This window comes from Schistocerca gregaria, chromosome 2, assembly GCF_023897955.1.
Source record: "Schistocerca gregaria isolate iqSchGreg1 chromosome 2, iqSchGreg1.2, whole genome shotgun sequence".
NCBI lineage: Eukaryota > Metazoa > Arthropoda > Insecta > Orthoptera > Acrididae > Schistocerca > Schistocerca gregaria.
In genome coordinates, this window is record NC_064921.1 from 544,896,011 (window position 1) to 544,916,277 (window position 20,267).

The 20,267-nt window shown below is 39.5% G+C and overlaps 1 protein-coding gene across 2 annotated transcripts in view; it reads right to left on the bottom strand.

Moving 5' to 3' along the window:
• The window catches only part of LOC126331618 (klaroid protein-like), a 234,395-nt gene that overhangs the window by 160,968 nt on the left and 53,160 nt on the right, over window positions 1-20,267 (bottom strand). For both annotated transcript variants that reach the window (XM_049996507.1, XM_049996508.1), the window contains exons 4-5: window positions 18,799-18,882; window positions 18,431-18,714 (exon numbers count right to left, since the gene is read on the bottom strand). In XM_049996507.1, coding sequence (XP_049852464.1) covers window positions 18,431-18,714; window positions 18,799-18,882 — 368 coding nt within the window. The remainder of the gene's footprint in view (window positions 1-18,430; window positions 18,715-18,798; window positions 18,883-20,267) is intronic.

Consider the following 20,267-nt stretch of genomic DNA (forward strand, 5'->3'; position numbering starts at 1 on the left):
GGAACTTGCTGTTCCAACAGGACAATGCACGTCCGCATGTATCCCGTGCCACCCAACGTGCTCTAGAAGGTGTAAGTCAACTACCCTGGCCAGCAACATCTCCGGATCTGTCCCCCATTGAGCATGTTTGGGACTGGATGAAGCGTCGTCTCACGCGGTCTGCACGTCCAGCACGAACGCTGGTCCAACTGAGGCGCCAGGTGGAAATGGCATGGCAAGCCGTTTCACAGGACTACATCCAGCATCTCTACGATCGTCTCCATGGGAGAATAGCAGCCTGCATTGCTGCGAAAGGTGGATATACACTGTACTAGTGCCGACATTGTGCATGCTCTGTTGCCTGTGTCTATGTGCCTGTGGTTCTGTCAGTATGATCATGTGATGTATCTGACCCCAGGAATGTATCAATAAAGTTTCCCCTTCCTGGGACAATGAATTCACGGTGTTCTTATTTCAATTTCCAGGAGTGTATTCTAAACCCTCTTAGTCAGGCCTGGCCAGCCATACCTGCCCCTTCTATGTTTTCCTTGTTTGAAGTTTGGTTTTAACATAATAGTTTTAATATTGGTGTAATGCTCAATTTGTTAAATGGTATTTCATTATTTTTCCATGTCAGTATCTTGATTATGACCATGGAATTGAATATTTGCATTGAGAATTGTTCCTGTGCTCTTTGCATAAAATATTAGTACTTAAAGGACCTGAGCTCATCAGACACCAGACTTGTAAAATTTCATGCTATTACACTCCCTGTAAGTTATATTCATTAATGTCAAGCACTTCCTTAGTTAGTTAGTTAGTTATATTACTTGTTCCATGGATCATGAACACGATTCTTTCGTAATGATGTGGAACATGTCAAAGTACACAAGATTCATTTATCCCAAATAATCATTGTTAGTCTTATATACGGTACAATTGTTAATGCTTACTGTATTTCTTTGGCCTATGTCTAAAAATTCATCTATGGAGTAGAAGGAGTTGTCATTCAGGAATTCCCTTAACTTACTTTTGAATGCCGATTGGTTGTCTGTCAGACTTTTGATATTGTTTGGCAATTGACCAAAAATCTTTGTGGCAGTATAATTCACCCCCTTTTGTGCCAATGTCAAATTCAATGAACGGTAGTGAAGGTCACCCTGTCTCCTAGTATTGTAGCTGTGAACTGTGCTATTAATTCTGAAGTGATCTGGGTTACTAACAACAAATTTCATTAGGCTGTATATATATTGTGAAGCTACTGGCAATAGCCCTAATTCTTTAAATAATTGTCTACAAGATGATCTTGGATGAGCCCCAGACATTATTCTGATAACACGTTTTTGTGCAATAAATACCTTCTTTCTTAGTGATGAATTGCCCCAAAAGATGATTCCGTAAGAAAGCAACGAATGAAAATATGCACGGTAAGCTAACTTACTGATGTGCTTGTCTCCAAAATTTGCAATGACACTAATAGCATAGGTAACTGAGCTCAATCGTTTCAGTAGATTGTCAATGTGTGTCTTCCAGTTTAAATTCTGATCAATACAGACACCCAGAAATTTTGAACCATCTGCTTTAGCTAAAGATTTTCCCCCACACTCTATATTTATTTCTGGTGTTATGCCTTTCCCTGTACTGAACTGTATGTACAGTGTTTTTTCAAAGTTCAATGAAACCCCATTTGCGGAAAACCACCTAATAACTCTTTGAAAAACATTATTTGCATTTTCCTCAGCTAATTCTTGCTTTTTAGGCTTGATTACAATACTTGTGTCATCTGCAAAAAAAAAACAAGTTTGCATCTTCATGAATATAATTAGGCAAGTCATTAACATATATTAAAAACAATAAAGGCCCCTGGACAGAACCCTGTGGTACCAAATTCTTTGATCAGCAAAATGGTGGAATTGTAATCTGTAGCATCATTGCTGTCACTGTTTGCTTAATTATTTTATCTAATTTTCTGCTGAAGTTTGAGCTGCTATTAACATTTTAAATCTCTTGCTGGCACTAATTATTGTCACTCATTAGTTGTGGCTAATTCCAGTCATTCCAAGCAGCTATTGTCATTTGTATTTTCTTAGTGTTTCTGGTATCTGTGCAATAAAAGATTGTTGGACTCCTGTGCGGTAACAAAGGACTTGTGATAAATGGTCTGCACCTTTCCTATGCCTGTTTAATTGTTTCTTTAGCCTGTGGTATCCACTGATATTTCACATTTAGGCTGAGTTCAAGTGATATTATGGTCAGTTTTGATGTTGCATCTCTGCTTACTATACTTCCTCTTAATGAGGTGATGTCACAGTGGGAAGGTATTTTCACAGAGGATGTTAGATCTCTTTAAATATTGTCTCACATCAACATACTTTCAATGGGATTACAAATTCTATGAACAAATTGATGGTGTAGCTATGGGAAACTCACTTAGCACAGTTGTCACCAATTTTTATAGGGAAAAATTTGAGGAAACAGCCCTTCTACGGTGAAGAAGAAACCCTGATGTTGATGTCAGTACACGTATGATACTTTCATTATATGCCCTATTAGAGATAAAAAAAGCTCTTTGAATTCTTAAATAATGTTAATACCAAAAAAAGCACCCAACAGATTTCAGCAATCAGTCACAAATCCAATGCGTATTTATTGCAGGTCTGAATGTCAGCTTCTGAATAGCTATCTACACTGCATTTAAATCATATCATTTAGACTCATCAAGCCTTCTAGAATGCATGTTGCTATATGATTCATACATGGCGAGATTCTGAGGTTCAGGCTGCTGAATTACTTTTCCTTTTTTAAAATGTATCACAGTAACTGTGCACAACTGTTCTGATGAAACTTTATATTAGAATTAATTATATTATTCATTATTAATTCTAATATAAAGTTCGCAATGGAAAAGAAAGAGTGAAGAGAGGGAGAGGGAGAGTTGAGAGGGAGATGGAGATGGAGAGGGAGAGGGAGGGTGAGAGGGGGAGGGGGAGGGGGGAGGGGAGAGGGAGAGGGGGGAGGGAGGGAGAGAGTGAGAGAGACACGTAAGATCAAATTTCATTTTTTGATGTAGAGCATAAAGTCAACAGAAAGACCACACACACAGATAGATACCTTCACAGAAATTCCAATTGTTATCCCAAGTAGAAAAGAGGAGTGATCAAAATACTGGTAGACTGGACTAAAAGAATCTCTGAACCACAGTACCTGGAAGGAGAGCACGATCAATTAAGAATGCTTTAGAAGAAATGTTTCTTCTGATAAAGAGATAAATAGGGCCAAGTGTACATAAGAACTACAAAAAGAAGCGTTAACACCCATCTTAAGCAACACACCTGGGCAAGACACATAAATCAGCAGTAGTAGACCACACATTAAGACCAGGAAACCATCAAATTCCATTCTCTGACACAGTGGTTTTAGCTAGATCTAATAATTACTTTGCTAGGGTGTACAGAGAGGCCATAAAAATACAAGCACACAAAAACAGTTTCAACAGAAAAGAAGAAGGATTGAAGTTAGACAAGTTATGGGCATTAGTGCTAAGTAAAACAAACAGCACCAACTCTTCCTCACAAAAATCTCCTTAGCAGACATTGGCATAACTCACGATCTCAGTTAGCAGTCTGATGGTGTCATGACTGACCACTGCAACGATACATATAAACAGATTGCAGTGCTGAACTTGCTTGTGTCTGGAAATGCTTTCTGAGTTGTTAAAGCTTCTGATAATGTCTCCAGCACTGGAAGATGAAATGTTAGGCAAAGAATTATGCTTTGGACCATAATACAAATATTAGCAATAACTTTTTGGTTGAATTACCAAAAGATGCTGAAGTACATGTTTACTGATAGCTCATTTTCTCCCCATGACAGAATCAAAAACTGCAGTTCCCAGAGATGGGTGAATGAAAATAATAACACTACAGTCAGTAGTTATTGTCAGTATCATCACTCAGTTAACAGTACCACGGACAACTGACCTAGTCATCGAGCTGTTGAAGACAAGTATCTCAATCGAGTAGATTATGTCCAATTCCAGTAGTCTGTTGTTAGAATACTAACACATTTGTCTGTCGACAAGGCTACAAATGCACTTGCAATAAAATGCAACTGCTTCATGTGAGTTGCAACCAGCGATACATTAACTCAATCAAAGCTATCTGGCTATGGGTTATGTTAGAGTAGTACTGCTGCATAGACAATCTTTCTCATTTGATTATAGTTTGTATGGTATATTAAAGACTAAACTCTACAAACAAAAAATACAGTCCAGGAGAATTTTTTTTAAAATCTTGAGTTTCATCTTATGTTATTAAAAGTTGAAGAGATCGGGTCCAGCTTGTGAAACACATTGAAGTTTTTGGACTTTAGAAAGATGAGTTGTATCAGGAAACTGATGATAAAACAAGTACCAATTTGCTAATTTACAATCACTCCTACCATTATCATTCCTGATAGGTCCAAATGTCTGCATCCTGGAAATAATGTGAGCAGACCTGCAAAGAACATTTACATAATGTTTCCCCTTTAACTGCGTCTTCACTATCACCTCTTAAAACTATCCCTATCTTCTTGAAACAACTACTATTAGCTATTCATTCTCAAACTGCTGCTAGACTAATTTCATGTCATCATTGTATTGTCCTCACCAATAAGAGGTAAGTCTCCTTTGATCTAGGCGACTTTTCCTGTATCCTTATGCAAATGATTTTACACTACTCATCTGCTTTCACTTGACGAATAGATGTGTGTAATATGTTTATTAGCACTTTGACTGCCCTACATGAGGCATGGTGACCATGCCTTGGATTTCACACTCTTGCACTACTTGTTGCAGACTGTGAGCTAAATATTTCTGATGCACTTACAATTTCTCAGTTTTTGGTTTCGTTCATGTTATAGGTTTTGGGGTGACATTAAGAGTGTTTCCTGGTTTACAATCATCACACTATTTACTGTGATCTCCACAATACTACAATCTGACAGCACTTTATGAAAATGCAGGATCTTTCTGTAGAAATTGTAGCCTTTTGGCATTGGAGAGCTACTTTCTTTCTTACATAAACATGTAGAAAATTTTCTAGTTCCAGAAGCTTGAATTCCCTTCTATTTCTTTGCAGTAAGGATACCATTTATAACTCACTTTCCCATCCAATTTAGAGGACCTTTTAGACTGAGTGTTGGAGGCTTACTGACTCTCCATACTGAAAATGTCACCATCTGAAGTTACTGATTTTTGGAGTTGCAAGATCTGACAGCCTCAACTGAGTTTTCTTTCAGTTGCTGTTGTTCATACTTTACCACTCTTTCATTGTCATGAGGGTACTGCTAATGTGAGTGAAGTTAGATTTGGCAATTCATTTGAAGCAATCACTATTTATTTTGTAATGTTTGAACTCATCTTCACCGTTCTAGGAGGGAGGAGGGCAACAGTATATTTAACATTAGCCATATTCTTGTACTGCACACTCAGTGGATTCTCCTATTATATCTAGATTACCATGATGACCTTTGGAACAGTTTCACAAGGGCTGTGGCAAATGATATAAATGATAGGAATTGTGATACTTTATACACTTCCTTGAATTCAGCAGAGGGGACAGGTCTGGTTGCCATTGTCCCTTGAATTAATTTTGTGTCTCTGAAAACATGGACACACTAACTCCAAATGGCATGACTGCCTAAGAATGGTCCCAAACATTCAGTGTCTGGTTCATGCACACGAGCTAAATTTTCCACATGGAGCTCAACATTAATTGTATCCTAGTGTACTGCTGCAAAATACTTGACACCACTTGAGGTAAGTGTAAGATCTCCTGCTGACTATTAAAATGTCTGTGTGTGCTGCCTGTCCTGAGACATAAACAAAGCCTACCTTAATATGTGTAAGCACATAAGATTATTTGAAGTCAAGAAACCGTTCATTCAATCTTTCTTTCTAGAATTGTGCCAGTTCTTTACACATAAGGCCACTTCAAGACACAACACCCTTACTAAGATTAAAGGAATTTTATGGTACAGCATAATGGTCAGCATAGCAGACACTTTATTTTTGTTTTGTTTTGTATTGTTTTGTTTGGGATTAACCTCTTTGGGTGAACTTCTAACCCACACACTCTTGCTGGTTTGGGTCTATGTTTCTACCAGTGGTCCATCCTGTCCACTAAAAGTTTTGATCTGAAAGATTCATTACACCCTATGAAAAGTTAGGAACTACATAGTGCATCCAAGCCATGCACACTAAGCATTGCTTTGTACATCTTATGCTTGAGGTTTTCTCTGTAATAGTGACCATTTAATCTACAGCACCAGGAAGACAGTGTGCAAAATGTGTCAAACTGGTATAATGTGTACTATTGCTTAGTTACGCAAATGACTTCCACTTACGCACAATTGGACAAAATAAGTATGATTAATGCCAAGTACATTCTGTATCTAAGAATTGATTATGCAGTGGGTTTCTCATTCAGACAATGTATTTGAATGAAACTTTCTGGCAGATTAAAACTGTGTGCCAGACTGAGACTCGAACTCAGGTCCTTTGCCTTTCACAGGGAAGTGCTCTACCAACTGAGCTACCCAAGCACAACTCACGCCCCGTCCTCACAGCTTTACTTCTGCCAGTATCTCGTCTCCAACCTTTCAAACTTTACAGAGCTTCTGTCCTCACAGCTCTACTTCTGCCAGTATCTCGCCTCCTACCTTCCAAACTTTACAGAGCTTCTTTAAAGTTTGGAAGGTAGGAGACGAGATACTGGGAGAAGTAGAGCTGTGAGGATGGGGCGTGAGTCATGCTTGAGTAGTTGTAAATTTGGAAGGTAGGAGACGAGATACTGGCAGAAGTAGAGCTGTGAGGACGGGGCGTGAGTCATGCTTGGGTAGCTCAGTTGGTAGAGCACTTGCCCGCAAAAGGCAAAAGTTCAGAGTTCGAGTCTCAGTCCGGCACACAGTTTTAATCTGCCAGGAAGTTTCATAACAGTGCACACTCTGCTGCAGAGTGAAAATCGCATTCTGGAAACATCCCCCAGGCTGCGGCTAAGCCATGTCTCTGCAATATTCTTTTTTTCAGGTGTGCTAGTTCTGCAAGGTTCGCAGGAGAGCTTCTGTAAATTTTGGAAGGTAGGAGACGAGATACTGGCAGAAGTAGAGCTGTGAGGATGGGGCGTGAGTCGTGCTTGGGTAGCTCAGTTGGTAGAGCACTTGCCCGTGAAAGGCAAAGGTCCTGAGTTCGAGTCTCGGTCCGGCACACAGTTTTAATCTGCCAGGAAGTTTCATTCCAGCGCACACTCCGCTGCAGAGTGAAAATCTCATTCTGGAATGTATTTGAATGTTCACTGTTTGAAAATCATTACACTTGGTGCAGTAAGAAGAAATATCTACCAGTAAGTCAAGTCCAAATTCGAAAATGGCATCACTGTAGCCTATCAAGACAGCAGTATACTGTTCTGTGATATTACTCTTTGCATTCTTTGCAATCCCACAACTGTCATGCAAATATGGAATCAAAGGGTTCACAATGGCCATACTCAATGCCAGTTAGGATCACAGTAGCTCTTCATAGCTAGTGGCCAGGTGGACAGATATACTCTTCACTTGACTGAGCAGATGCTTACAGTCATGTTATGTACTCTCAATCATGAAATCAGCTAGTTTGAAGCTTGACAAGTATATACACAGACTGTGTGATGACTTCTAGTGCACCACTGACTGTCAGTACATCAGCCATTGCTATAACTTCCCTTGACACAGCAGAAGAATGAAGTGTACTAACAGTAGTGCACCCGGCGACAACACTAGGCTCAGGAGTGGCAACATGTCATCTTTTCAGATGAGTCTCTGTTCTGTGTTCGGTAGCATGGTGGATATATTGATGTGTGGAGGCAGCAAAGAGCATGAACACTGCCAAGTTGCATTCGTCATCATACAAGCCCAGAACCTGATATGATGGTATGCCATTTGGTTCACAACATGATCACAGCATGATCAGGACTGGTAAACTTGTTCAAATACTTGGGTGTAACACTGCAGGGACATGAAATAGAACGATCACATAGATTCAGTTGTGGGTAAAGCAGATAGCAGACTTCAGTTTATTAGTAGAATACTAGGCCAATGTAGTCAGTTTACAAAGGAAATTGCTTACAAATCATTTTTGGGAGCCATCATGGAATATTGCTCAAGTGAGTGGGATCTCTACCAAATATGGCTAACCAGGGATATTCAATGCATACAGAGAAGGGCAGCACAAGTGGTCACAGGTTTTTTTGACTCACAGGAGAGTCACAGAGATGTTGGAAGTACTAAACTGGCAGACAATCAAAGACAGATGTAAACAATCTCAACAAAGACTACTTTCAAAGTTTCGAGAACAGGCTTTAAATGATGACTCTAGGAATATGCCACAACCCCTTACACACTGTTCCCACACGGATCATGAGGACCATATTACATTCATTACATGACACACGAGGCATTTAAACAGTCATTTCTTCCACACTCCATACATGAATGTAATGGGAAAAAGCCCTTGTAAATGGTACAATGGGACATTCATTCTACCATTCACTTCATAGAGTATAGATGTAGATGTAATTTCAACAATGCCCATACAGTTATTATATGTTAAGGATGATGGCTGAGCACTCTCTACACTCTCTTCCAGCAAGATAACCACTTGCTAGCAGCACTATCCTGACCTACTTCAATACAGAGTGTGGTTAACTGTTGCCTTGGCCAGTGCACTGTCCAAATCTTTCACCCATTGAAAGCATTAGATAAAGTGTTGCCTAGAGACTGGCTAAACATGATTCACTAGCTAATATGATTGATAAATTCTAGATAGAGCTGAATCAGCAGGGAATGATGTACTACACTATCATCCAATTCAATTCAACCCTATGCTCATCTCGGTCAGAGAAGTTGTGATGCCAGAGATGGTAGTTCTGTGTTCTGAATTTCACACCCTGCATACCCTCAAATCACCTGCAGATTTAATTATAATTTTTGAACTGCTCATCTACAATTGTATTGAGCTGTGGCACACACAAAAGAGAATGAATACTTGCTAGCCTTCAGAAGAAATGCTTTGATGAGCATCTGCACACACATTCCTACACCCACACAACCACACATACACACCCATGTGCCCCACCATTGTGCCAGTTAGACACACAATGCAGGGGCTGCGTTCAGCAGGTGACTAGGATGGGGTGGGGGTTGCGTTGTGTCAGGTGGGGGGAGGTAGGGGGTTAGGTAGAGGGAGAGGCAGGAAGCAGGAAGGAGGGGCTGCGTATGTGTTGCTAGTGCCTTGGAGGGAGGCAGTGGGCATGCTGGCAGAGTGCAAGAGGAAATGGTGGCAGCTACATGGGCTTGGCATGTGATACATTGGATACCAGGAGTGGGGTGCATGATGTGGAGGTGTGGACTAGAAGCAGAAGACAGGACAGAGGAAGATGGAACTTTCGGGTAGATGAGGAACATCCTCCTAAAGTGGTACTCTTTTGCCCATCCAACCAACACAACTGACTGGTTCATCTCTATGCCACTCCCATTCCCAACCCTTATCCTTGCAACGCGTCCTTCGATCCCACAATCCTGACCTCAGTCTCCATTAACCCACTGTTGCCACACTCTCTACCCAACATCACATTCCCTCTATTCTGTCAACTCCTCCCAATCCACTGCTCCTTGTTGTCTTCATCATGCGCCATACCTCACCAACTCCAGTAGCCATGTGTCACATGCATAGTCCATGCAGCTGTCACTCCTCCCTCCAAGTCGCTAGCTAATAATCCCCAATCCCTCTTCCCACTCTCCCTCCTCCTACTCACTTCACAAGACACAATCTCCACCCTACCCTAATTTACCTGTCAAACTGAAATCCTGACACTGTATATATAGCAAGCGCAATGCAGGGGAATGTGTGTGTGTGTGTGTGTGTGTGTGTGTGTGTGTGTGTGTGTGTTTGTGACGGGGGGGGGGGGGGGGGGGTTCCGCATGTGTATTCATACTCAAAGGATTTCTTCTGAAAGCTAGCAAGTTTTGTGTATGCCTTTGACTACCCTATGCTTCTGCTATTTGGTGAATGAACAACTTTTCTTCTAAATTATTGACATTCCACCAGAATTTTCCTTACTATATTTGTATCATCTACAATTGGTTTTGTCAGTATATCAGCCACTTGTTCCTGAGAGCTGATATAATTCGCATTCATACATTCATTGCAGCAAATAAAATTTTACTTATTGTCCCAATTTGTCGTCACAAATGTGTCCATTTTTCTAAGAGGATTATGCATGACTAATTGACTTCAAAAAATTGTTGAAGTTTGAGCAAATATTCTAAAGTCTTCAAAAAGTTTTTTCAGTTACAGAATTTCTGTTGCAGTAGTGCCAAACCAAAATATTCTGTTTATGAAGATCAGTACTGTCTTCTGGCATTGCTACATTATTACAGGCAACCATATCATCTGCGAACACTCTTAAACAGCTTCCAACAATTTCTACTAGATCATTTATAAACATTGTAAACAAGAATAGTTCTATTACACTTCCTTTAGGTACTCTGGAAATTACATTTACAACTGAAAATTTTGTTTCGTTAAGATCAACGTGTTGCGTTCTGGCTGCGAGGAAATCTTGAAACCAGTTACAAATTTGATCCAATACTTAGTAAGCTCATATTTTTTCACTAAACAGCAATGTCGGGCAGTGTCAAATGCCTTCTTGAAGTCAAGGAGTATGGCACCAACCTGAGTGCCATTATCTACAGCATTATTGATCTCATAGAGGAACAGAGCAAATGGAGTTTCACAAGATCTCTGTTTGTGGAAGCCATGGTTCAAATGGCTCTGAGTACTATGGGACTTACCATCTGAGGTCAACAGTCCCCTAGAACTCAGAACTACTTAAACCTAACTTACCTAAGGACATCAGACACATCCATGCCCGAGGCAGGATTCAAACCTGCAACCGTAGCAGTCATGCAGTTCCGGACTGAAGTACCTAGAACCACTCGGCCACTGTGGAATCCATGTTGACTTTTATAGAGAAGATTTTTGTTCTCCAAAAAGTAATAATTCTTGAGCTTAAACTATGTTCCATAATTTTACAACAGACTGACATCAACAATATAAGCCTATAATTATGTGCATCTGTCCTATGATCCTTCTGGAAAATGGGAATGACCTGCGCTTTTTTCCAGGCGCTAGGTGCCTTTCATTGATCCAGTGACCACAATAAACTGCTGCTGGAAAGAAAGCAAGTTCTTTTGTATAATCTTTGTAAAATCTTGTAGGTATCTCATCTCGTCCTAATGCCTTTCCACTGCTGGGCGACTGTAGTTGCTTTTCTATTCTGTGATTGGTTACCTCGATGTCTGCCATTTCAGCATTTTCACAATGACTGAAAGGAGGGACTGCATCACCATCTTCCATGATGAAACAATTTTGAAGGACTGAATTCAATATTTCAGCCTTCTCTCTGTTATCTTCCAGTTTGGTGCCAGTATGGTCACTGACTGAATGAACAGAGGATTTTGAACTGCTTATTGATTTTACATAAAGCCAATACCTCTTAGGGTTTTTACTCAGATCAGTTGACAGAATTTTACTTTCAGTCATTGAACATTTCTCTCATTGCTATCTTTAAGCTCATTTCTGATTCATTCAGCTTTTATATGTCAGCTAGTTTTGACTTCTCTTGAAACTGTAATGAAGCTCTCTTTGTTTATGTAGCAGTTTTCCAACTCAGTTATTAAACCACAGTAGGTCTTTCCCATCCCCCAAGACCTTGCTCGAAACATACTGTCTATAGCATATTGAACTATGCTTTCAAATTTTTCCATTTCTGCTCCACATCGTCATCTTCAGCACTGAATGTTTAATGCTGACTACTCAGATAGTCTGCATTTTGTATACTGTCACTATTGCTAAGCAAAAAAACTCTCCTACTTTTCTTAACATTTTTGCAAAACCTGTAGTCATAGTTGCTATCACAGCCTTACAACCACCAATATTTTCTTCTACTTTAACTGATTCCATAAGTTCATGTCTGTTTGTTGTTCACTAATTATCTGCTCAAAGTAATTTTTAAACAAAACACTCATTATAATGTCACACAAATCCCTGTCTCTGGCATGAGTTTTGACAGCATGACTCTCCCAGTATATACCTATCAAGTTGAAGTCGTCCCCTATTACAATGGCATGATCATGAAAATTACCAACAATATTCTGCATGTTCTCTATGAAGCACTCTACTTCGGCTCCTGAGTCAGGCAGTTCATAAAAGCATCTGATTATCATTTTTGATTGATCTTTGAGGCTTATATTCATCCATATTAATTAACATTTGGAATCCATGATAATCTTGTTAGATATTATCAAATTCTTCACTGCAATAAATACGTCAAATACGACTAAACTATCCTTCTAATCAATATTATAATCTGAACTTAGGATTTCATTGCTGTAAACTTCTGGTTACAACCAATCTGGGCATTATAACCTTCAACAAGTGATACTAATTCTGGGATCTTTCCGTTGAAACTCCTGCTGCTCACTAATACCATATTAACCTGCTCTATATCCAATTTGCAATGACAAACATTCTCTGATAATGCTGTGGCTGATGTAACTTTGATTCTGGAGGCAATTCATCTCTGATCCCAGGGGAGGGCGTTTCTTTAACCTAAAAAACTCCCATGTACGTGCCACTTATGCCCCATTACCACTGTGGCTATTTCTTGCATGTATTGCACACCCAACCTATTAAGTGGAACCTTACAATTCTGCACTTGATGGTGGAGATCAAGAAATTTGCATCCGATACCACTGTAGAGTTGTCTGAGCCTCTGGTTTAAATCTTCCATTCCACTCCAAACCAGAGGACAACAATCGACTCTGGGTACTACATTAAAATAGTCAGCTTAACATGCACCCAATGTGTGATGCTAGTTCTCTTCACCAAGTAATCCATTTGCCGAAAGCAAACTGAGGCAGGCATAATTCATGCTGACATGCCCCACTATTTGCAATCAGTTGCATCCAGTGTGCTCGATAGCTGCCTGCAGGACCTCTTCTACATCATGGATGAGACCCTTGGCAAACATACCAAGTGTACACCAGCATTCTTTCCTGCCCTGCATGCTATTTCTCTGACACACTCCATTACTCATCTAATGTTGGGGCTCTCAGTGACTAGCAAACCTGCACTATGCAATTGTGTGGACTGGGCAAGAAAATCACTTGCTGACCCAGAAGGAGAGACACCATGTGCTTGCCGGCCACGGTGGCCAAGCGGTTCAAGGTGCTTCAGTCTGGAACCGTGTGACTGCTATGGTCGCATGGATGTCCTTAGGTTAATTAGGTTTAAGTAGTTTAGGTTCTAGGGGACTGATGGCCTCAGATGTTAAGCCCCAAAGTGCTCAGAGCCATTTTTTGAACCATGTTCAGAAGTACTGTCAACAGCAGATAGTACCTTGTACCTGTTGCTAAGGTGTAAGGAGACAGTAACTTGCTCTGTTCCCTGTTTTGCCTTTTACCCAGTGACACGCGACCCACCACTGTCTGCCACTCACTCTTGAGTGAGGATAGAGTGGTCAGAAGTTGTGGATCAGAAGACACGGCAACAACTTGGACACCAGGGAATTCCAATGGCACCAAGGGTGTCAATGGTCTCATCACCAGGACACTGATGCTGCCGCTGCCACAAGCAGTAGCCAGAAGCCATTCAAATGTGGCCAACGTTGCCTCCAGCTGTTTATAGACAGCAAGCGGTTCTCCTTGTGTCTACTCACCACAAGCACAGTCCCTATTCTTATCTTACTCTGTCTGTCTCTCTCTCTCTCTCTCTCTCTCTCTCTCTCTCTCTCTCTCTCTCTCTCTCTCTCTCTCTATCTCTGTGTGTGTGTGTGAAAAATAAACAACTGTAGCGCTACTGAAGTTGGAATGCAGGCAAAATATAAATAAGAGAATACACAAACACTAAAATCTACTGTGCAGACTTTTCTCTACAGCCTAAGATTAAAAGATCTGCTGGATCTCTATTGAAACTTGGTGAATCAACTTTACTTTTTAAACTCTGCTTACATGAAACCTATTGTGCTAACTTTAAAGCACTGACATAACAATATGCTGTGTACTAATGTGAGATTTAAACGGAGTCCGGTGACATGGATCTTCAGAAGGTGGATTGCCTCAGACAGATATTCATTAAGATTCCTTCACTAAGTTTTTAAAAACTTAATAGTAAGATACTAACCAGTAGTCTATACAGTGAAATACGCAAGTAGAATTCACTTCCTCATGGAAATAAATGGGAAACAGAAACTAAACTAGATTACTCTGTAATGCACCTGGTACGGCTTTCCGTTCCGTGACAGCACTACTGTATGCAATAGTTACACGTTTTAACATATTGGCTGCTATCTAATCAAACTGATACACAAGGTGACTTCCCTGGCAGGCTACATGTATCATATTGATAACCATATTCCCAGCAGGTGACAAATTCAGATACACAACTACACTGTATCCCAATGGATATATAGTTGTCCTGGCCTCATGGAGAGGCCATGCACTTCTGGTTCTGAAATTCGTTGAGGGCTAGTGTGACAATTGACTCTTGCAGTCTGCCCTGCAGTCAACTATTTCCTTGCATTTACAACTTCGATTACACTCATGGTAACTCGCACAGGAATGTTGCTACAGCTTATGTGTGGTTTGAACTTAAGTTTCTGTGAAGATCTGACCTTGTTTTATTGTGAGTTTGTGACAATGTCTGACGTAGAGACAACTGCAGGTTGGTTGGACAAGGAAAGTGAATTCAGTGAGATTGAGGCCAGCCTGTTTGGCGAAGTGTCTGATGGCAATGATTCTGAATATTCTCCTGAGAGTTCTGATTGCGAATCCAATGATTCTGATGGGGGAAAAAAAAAAAAAAAAAAAAAAAAAAACTAACTGTTGGAGAATCAGCAAACGTTCCTCACAGAGACATCTCTGAAGTTACTTAGCATGATGTAACTAGAAATATAAATGATTTTACCACAAGCTGGAATGAGCAAATTGCTGATCACATGGCGATGAAAATAAATGGAAGATGTGATGAACTAAGTTTTTACTTGTTTTCTGATGATCTAGTTTTGGAAATGATTTTCACTAAGACGAATCATTATGCCAGGCAGCAAGTTATTAACAGTACTGCCAATGAAAGACGTACAGAATACAGCAGTGGACACAAATAATATGAAAGGTTATGTTTTTTCGGATTAATTTTGTGCACTGGTTTCTATCAAAAACCTACACTCCAAAACTATTGGTCAAGGAATGTACTATACAAAAATGAAATAATTAAAGTTTTGCCTCACAACAGGTTTGAGGCTCTTTAGAGTATGTTGCATTTTGTGGACAGTTCTAGCAAAAAGAAGGCAAACTGTACAAAATTTCACCATTAGTTGATCTAATAAACAACTTCACAAAGTGAGAAAGTGTGCACTGATGAAACTATGGTGCCATTTAGAGGAAGGCCAGGGTTTCACCATTGTATTTCAGGGAAACATCATGAAAATGGTCTCAAGCTGTGTGTTCGGGGAGGCTATACCTGGCATTTGAAAGTGTCTGCGGCAAAGGAGACTGCCTCACAGATCATGAAGTGTGTTCCACTGTAATGACAGTGCTGATGGGTCCATTGTTGAATGCTGGGCCACTCTGTATGTTCACAATCATTACAGAAGTGTTGCCGTATCCCATAATTTGAATGAACATTCAACCTACCACATTGGTCCACTGATGAATAACAAGTACAATCTAATGGGCGGAGTGAAAGGCAAGGTCAAGAAAGGTGAAATGTTAACGTGCATAGTAACAAAAATGTTATTGTAAGAAAATGGAAGGACAAGTGAGATGTCTTGTTTTTGGCCACTAAAGAAGTTCAAGAAATGGTAGCAATCACCTCAAGAAAAGGAGCAACCGAAAAGCCATCCACAATATTGGAATATAATGCCACAAAATCCTTCATAGACATTTCAGGTCAAATTGCATCTTATGCCTCAACTTCACAAAAAGAAGTGAAGTGGTGCCACTGGATCATATTCGAGCCCTTCAGAAATATGGCAGTTGGCAGTGCTCATGCTATCTACAAGCAAATAATTGATGACAATGTGCACATAACTGAATTTTGAGAAAAGTTGTGCTTGCATTGATATGCACTGGAAACCTGAAAGATGTACCAAGATCACCAGGATCACAAAGTTCATGGAAAGAAGTCTTGCAAGAAACAAGCAGCAAGAGAAACAGGTCCACATCATGATACCAAAGATACTCTCAAAATTTTTGGTCGAGCTGAAGTTATAAAGAAACCAAAGCAAAACAGACTCTTAGGGTTGTCTGAATGAAAAGTTCATGTGCTCAAAAAGTTTTTTCATTATCCACACTTGTAAAGTAAAGTGCACAACCTATTAATTAATTCAAAGGTGTTGTTACATCTGCTGTGAATCTGTAAATTCTTCCACAAAACAAAAGTCATTTGTCTGAAGTGCTGAAAGGAGTCTTTATTTGTTATTAAAGGTTATATCTAATTCCTATGCACATGGCTCAGCAGGAATGAAGAAATATACTTCACAGGCCAGGTACATAACCTTGGGTGATTCAGATCCAGCAGACAATGTTTTAAACGGGGTCATGTAATGCAGCTCTTCAGACAGTTGATTGCCTTACAAAGATATATAATTATGTGAAAACTGATACTAAACTAAATTATTATGTATAAGTCAACTGGTGCAGCTACAGGCATGACAGCGTCTACATTGAGCACTGTATGCAATGGTCACAAAATTTATATGGAGTCACATGGTGCGACTCTTCAGAAGGCATATCACCTCATCATACCAGTGTTGGAGCATGCATGTGACTATTATGAATTAGCTTTATGTAAAGCTATAAATTGGTGTAGCACTTATACGTATTTAGCTAGGACATTGATTTGGGTGTCATTGTTCAGAGCTGGCAGAGCTCTACTAGGATTCAAAGTGAGATAGTAAAAATATTTACAGGAACGTAATTGAAAATCAGTCAGAGGAAAGCTTGTTTCAAAAGGAACCCATAAAAGTGGAAAAGTTGAGTGCCAAGTGAATGCAAGAGCCACGGTACTGCTGAATGGAACTTGAAAAACGTAGCTGACCCATCGTGCACACAGTGGCCAGGACAGTTGTAGTAGAATTGATCAGTGCTCCTATCTCCCTCTCATTTCGTAGAATACAATAATCACATTAAATTGATGACACCATCTTCAGGAATCAACAGCATAAATCTAAAAACGTAATTTGTTTTTATATTTTTTCAAAGACAGAGCTAATATATAAAATTGACTAAAGACTTATTTCTAATTTATTTTGAAATGTAATTTAAAATTATTGTCACTATTCTTATTTGTATAATTTATTCAGAAAATATTTTATAAGTAGTATGACACAGACAAAGAATCACTCTGGATGTAAAAGATCGATGTATCAAACAATGGAAACTCCAGATTGGACTATCAACAATATAAGGAAAAGATAGATTGCTACTTGCTGTAAAGATAAGATATTAAGTTATGGACAGACACAACAAAAAGACACTTACACATTAACTTTTGGCCAAACCCTTCCAGTCTATGTGACAACTGCATTCTGGTTCAAGTTGCCGGAGATGGTGGTCATGTGTGTGAGGTGTACTTGTTTGTGTGAATCAATGTGTGTGTGTGTGTGTGTGTGTGTGTGTGTGTGTGTGTGTGTGTGTGTGTGTGTGTCCTTTTCTGATGAAGACTTTGGCCAAAAGCTAATTTGTGTCAATTAATTGTGCATGTCTGCAACTTAATGTGTCACCATTACTGTAAATAGCAATCTATCTTTTCCTTATATTAAAGATTGACGTATTATTTTTGTATACAATCTTCAATTTTGGTATTTATTTACATGTGAATGTATCTTGGTGTATATTTTTTTCTTCTTCATTCTCCAGTTACTTCTTATCCCCTACTTTCTGCTTGTTTACTTTGCCTTCACTGGCACCAATTTCTTCCTCTATGCTTCTGTTCCCAGTCCATCTCAAACCTCCCACATTACTTCAAATCATTTGTTACTAACATATTACTGTTGATTTCCTTTTGTCATTCACTGTCTGTTTTGACACAGAATCATTGTTAACTTTATAATTAGTTCTTAAACAGTATCCTTTCCTTCAACACTACTGCTTCTTATCCTTGGTGAACGACCCTCTTGCTCCAAATGAGAATGATTTTTAACTGTTTTTGGATGGTCTGTATGTACTCCCACTTGGTAAGTACAAATATCCTTTATCTATATTTAACAACAAAATTTTGGGCACTTAAATGTAATACTGCCTAATCTGCTTATATGTATCTGATCCATAATGTTATTTCCAGTTTGGTTATAAATATATTTATTTATCTTACCTTCATTAAATTGAATAATAACTTCAGCTTTGATAAATCTGTTTTAAATGCTAAGTGTTGTCTTCTCCAAAATTCCACTTCTTTATACAGTCTTTCATTGACAACAAGAATATTTTTAATAGCAGATTTCATAACATCGTCAGCGTGGTTCTCAGCAATGACTTTATATGTGCCATCTACAGGAACAGCACTCTCGTGTGCAAACGTTTTTCTAAAATATTCTGTTAAAGGCCGAATTTCTGATACGTCCTTCCCAAAATTTGAGATACAATAGTAAAGAAACACTGAAATAATAAAGTTAATTAGATGCAATAATTCAAATATAATAGCATAACTTTCCACAGCAACTAAATGGATATAAAACATACTTATAATCAACAACAAAAAAAGTGAACTGATGCAGCTGGTTGCTAGTTTGCATTTCACAGCATCTCTAAACCTTCCTTTCACACCTGGAACAAAAATATATCTTATCAAGACATGTAAGTCAGGCATTAAAACAGGGATGGAACTAAATGAGATCCATTTCAGTTTCTCTTAGTATATAACTCATGAAAACATTTTACAACACAATAGCTTCTGTGGTCCTTTTTATGGAATGTGAATACACTGGTGAAAAAAAAAAAAAAAAAAAAAAAAAAAAAAAAAGTAATGCTGAAACATAATGAAAGTAGAGTAATGAAATGTTGGGAATATATTTGACTAGGTAACAAGTATAAGTGATTAATGTATAAGTGATTAACATTGCAAGATCACATGTTAATGTAAGTGTGACATAAGCCATCGCAAATGTGGAACGCTGGTACATTAATAACTGGTGTAATTACCAGAGTGTTGAGTGCAAGCATGCAAACGTGCTTACATTGTGTTGTACCAGTGCTTGACCTGTCAGTTTGTGCGACAGATTTCCATGCCTGTTGCACATGGTCAGTCAACACAGGGCTGTTTGTAGATGGATGCAGGAGTTGTCGTTCTATGATGTCCCACATGTGCTTCATTGGAGACAAATCTGTTGATCGAGCACACCAAGGCAACATGTCAACACTCTGTAGAGCATGTTGGGTTACAACAGTGGTTTATGGGAGAATGTTACCCTGTTACGAAACACCCCGAAAAAAATGTTTTGCTTCTCTTTTAACTTTATTTAACTCCTCCTATTATAACATTTTAGGAAATGTATTGCCACTCTTTCCCTTCCTCATCTTATTCCTCTGCATTCTCAACTTTCTTTTTATTTGTAGAGGACAGGGTTCGATGACATCTATGGTGGGTGTTGAAGCTGGGCTGCCAGTGGTCAGGACGATCTGCAGTTCACCACCCTAGGTGTGGTTGCAGTGGTGTTGTGGCTGGATTTCAGGTGGTTGTGCACCATCTGGTGATAGAAACAGCAATGCTAAATACTTTTTTCATTCTATGACAAAATACAATAGTCATGTATTGGCAGTCATGTGTTGGCAGTCAACACAACAAGGTGCAGGCTGGAGGTCGGCGAAGCATGCTCAGCAACTGCTAGTGGGTGGCAGTCAAGGCTCGTGGACAGCAACAAACCGGCAGTGCCAAGCTGACTCAGGCCCACGGTTGGGCGCTGGTGGTAATCAGTCAAGGCAGCCATGCCAGATGCCACTAGGCACTGATACACAGCTCAATTGGAAGATGCACCAGGCGTGAAGAATCACACTATGGTTCCTATGTTGGACAGTGACAACTCACGACGGAGACATGCGCTGACACATGTGATGGCGGATAGCGACAGCGTTTGCTCATACAGGGCAATGATCAGTGAGTGTGTTTTCCTGCACAGGCAGTGACAATTAGTCAGTTAGATGACCCGGCCTCT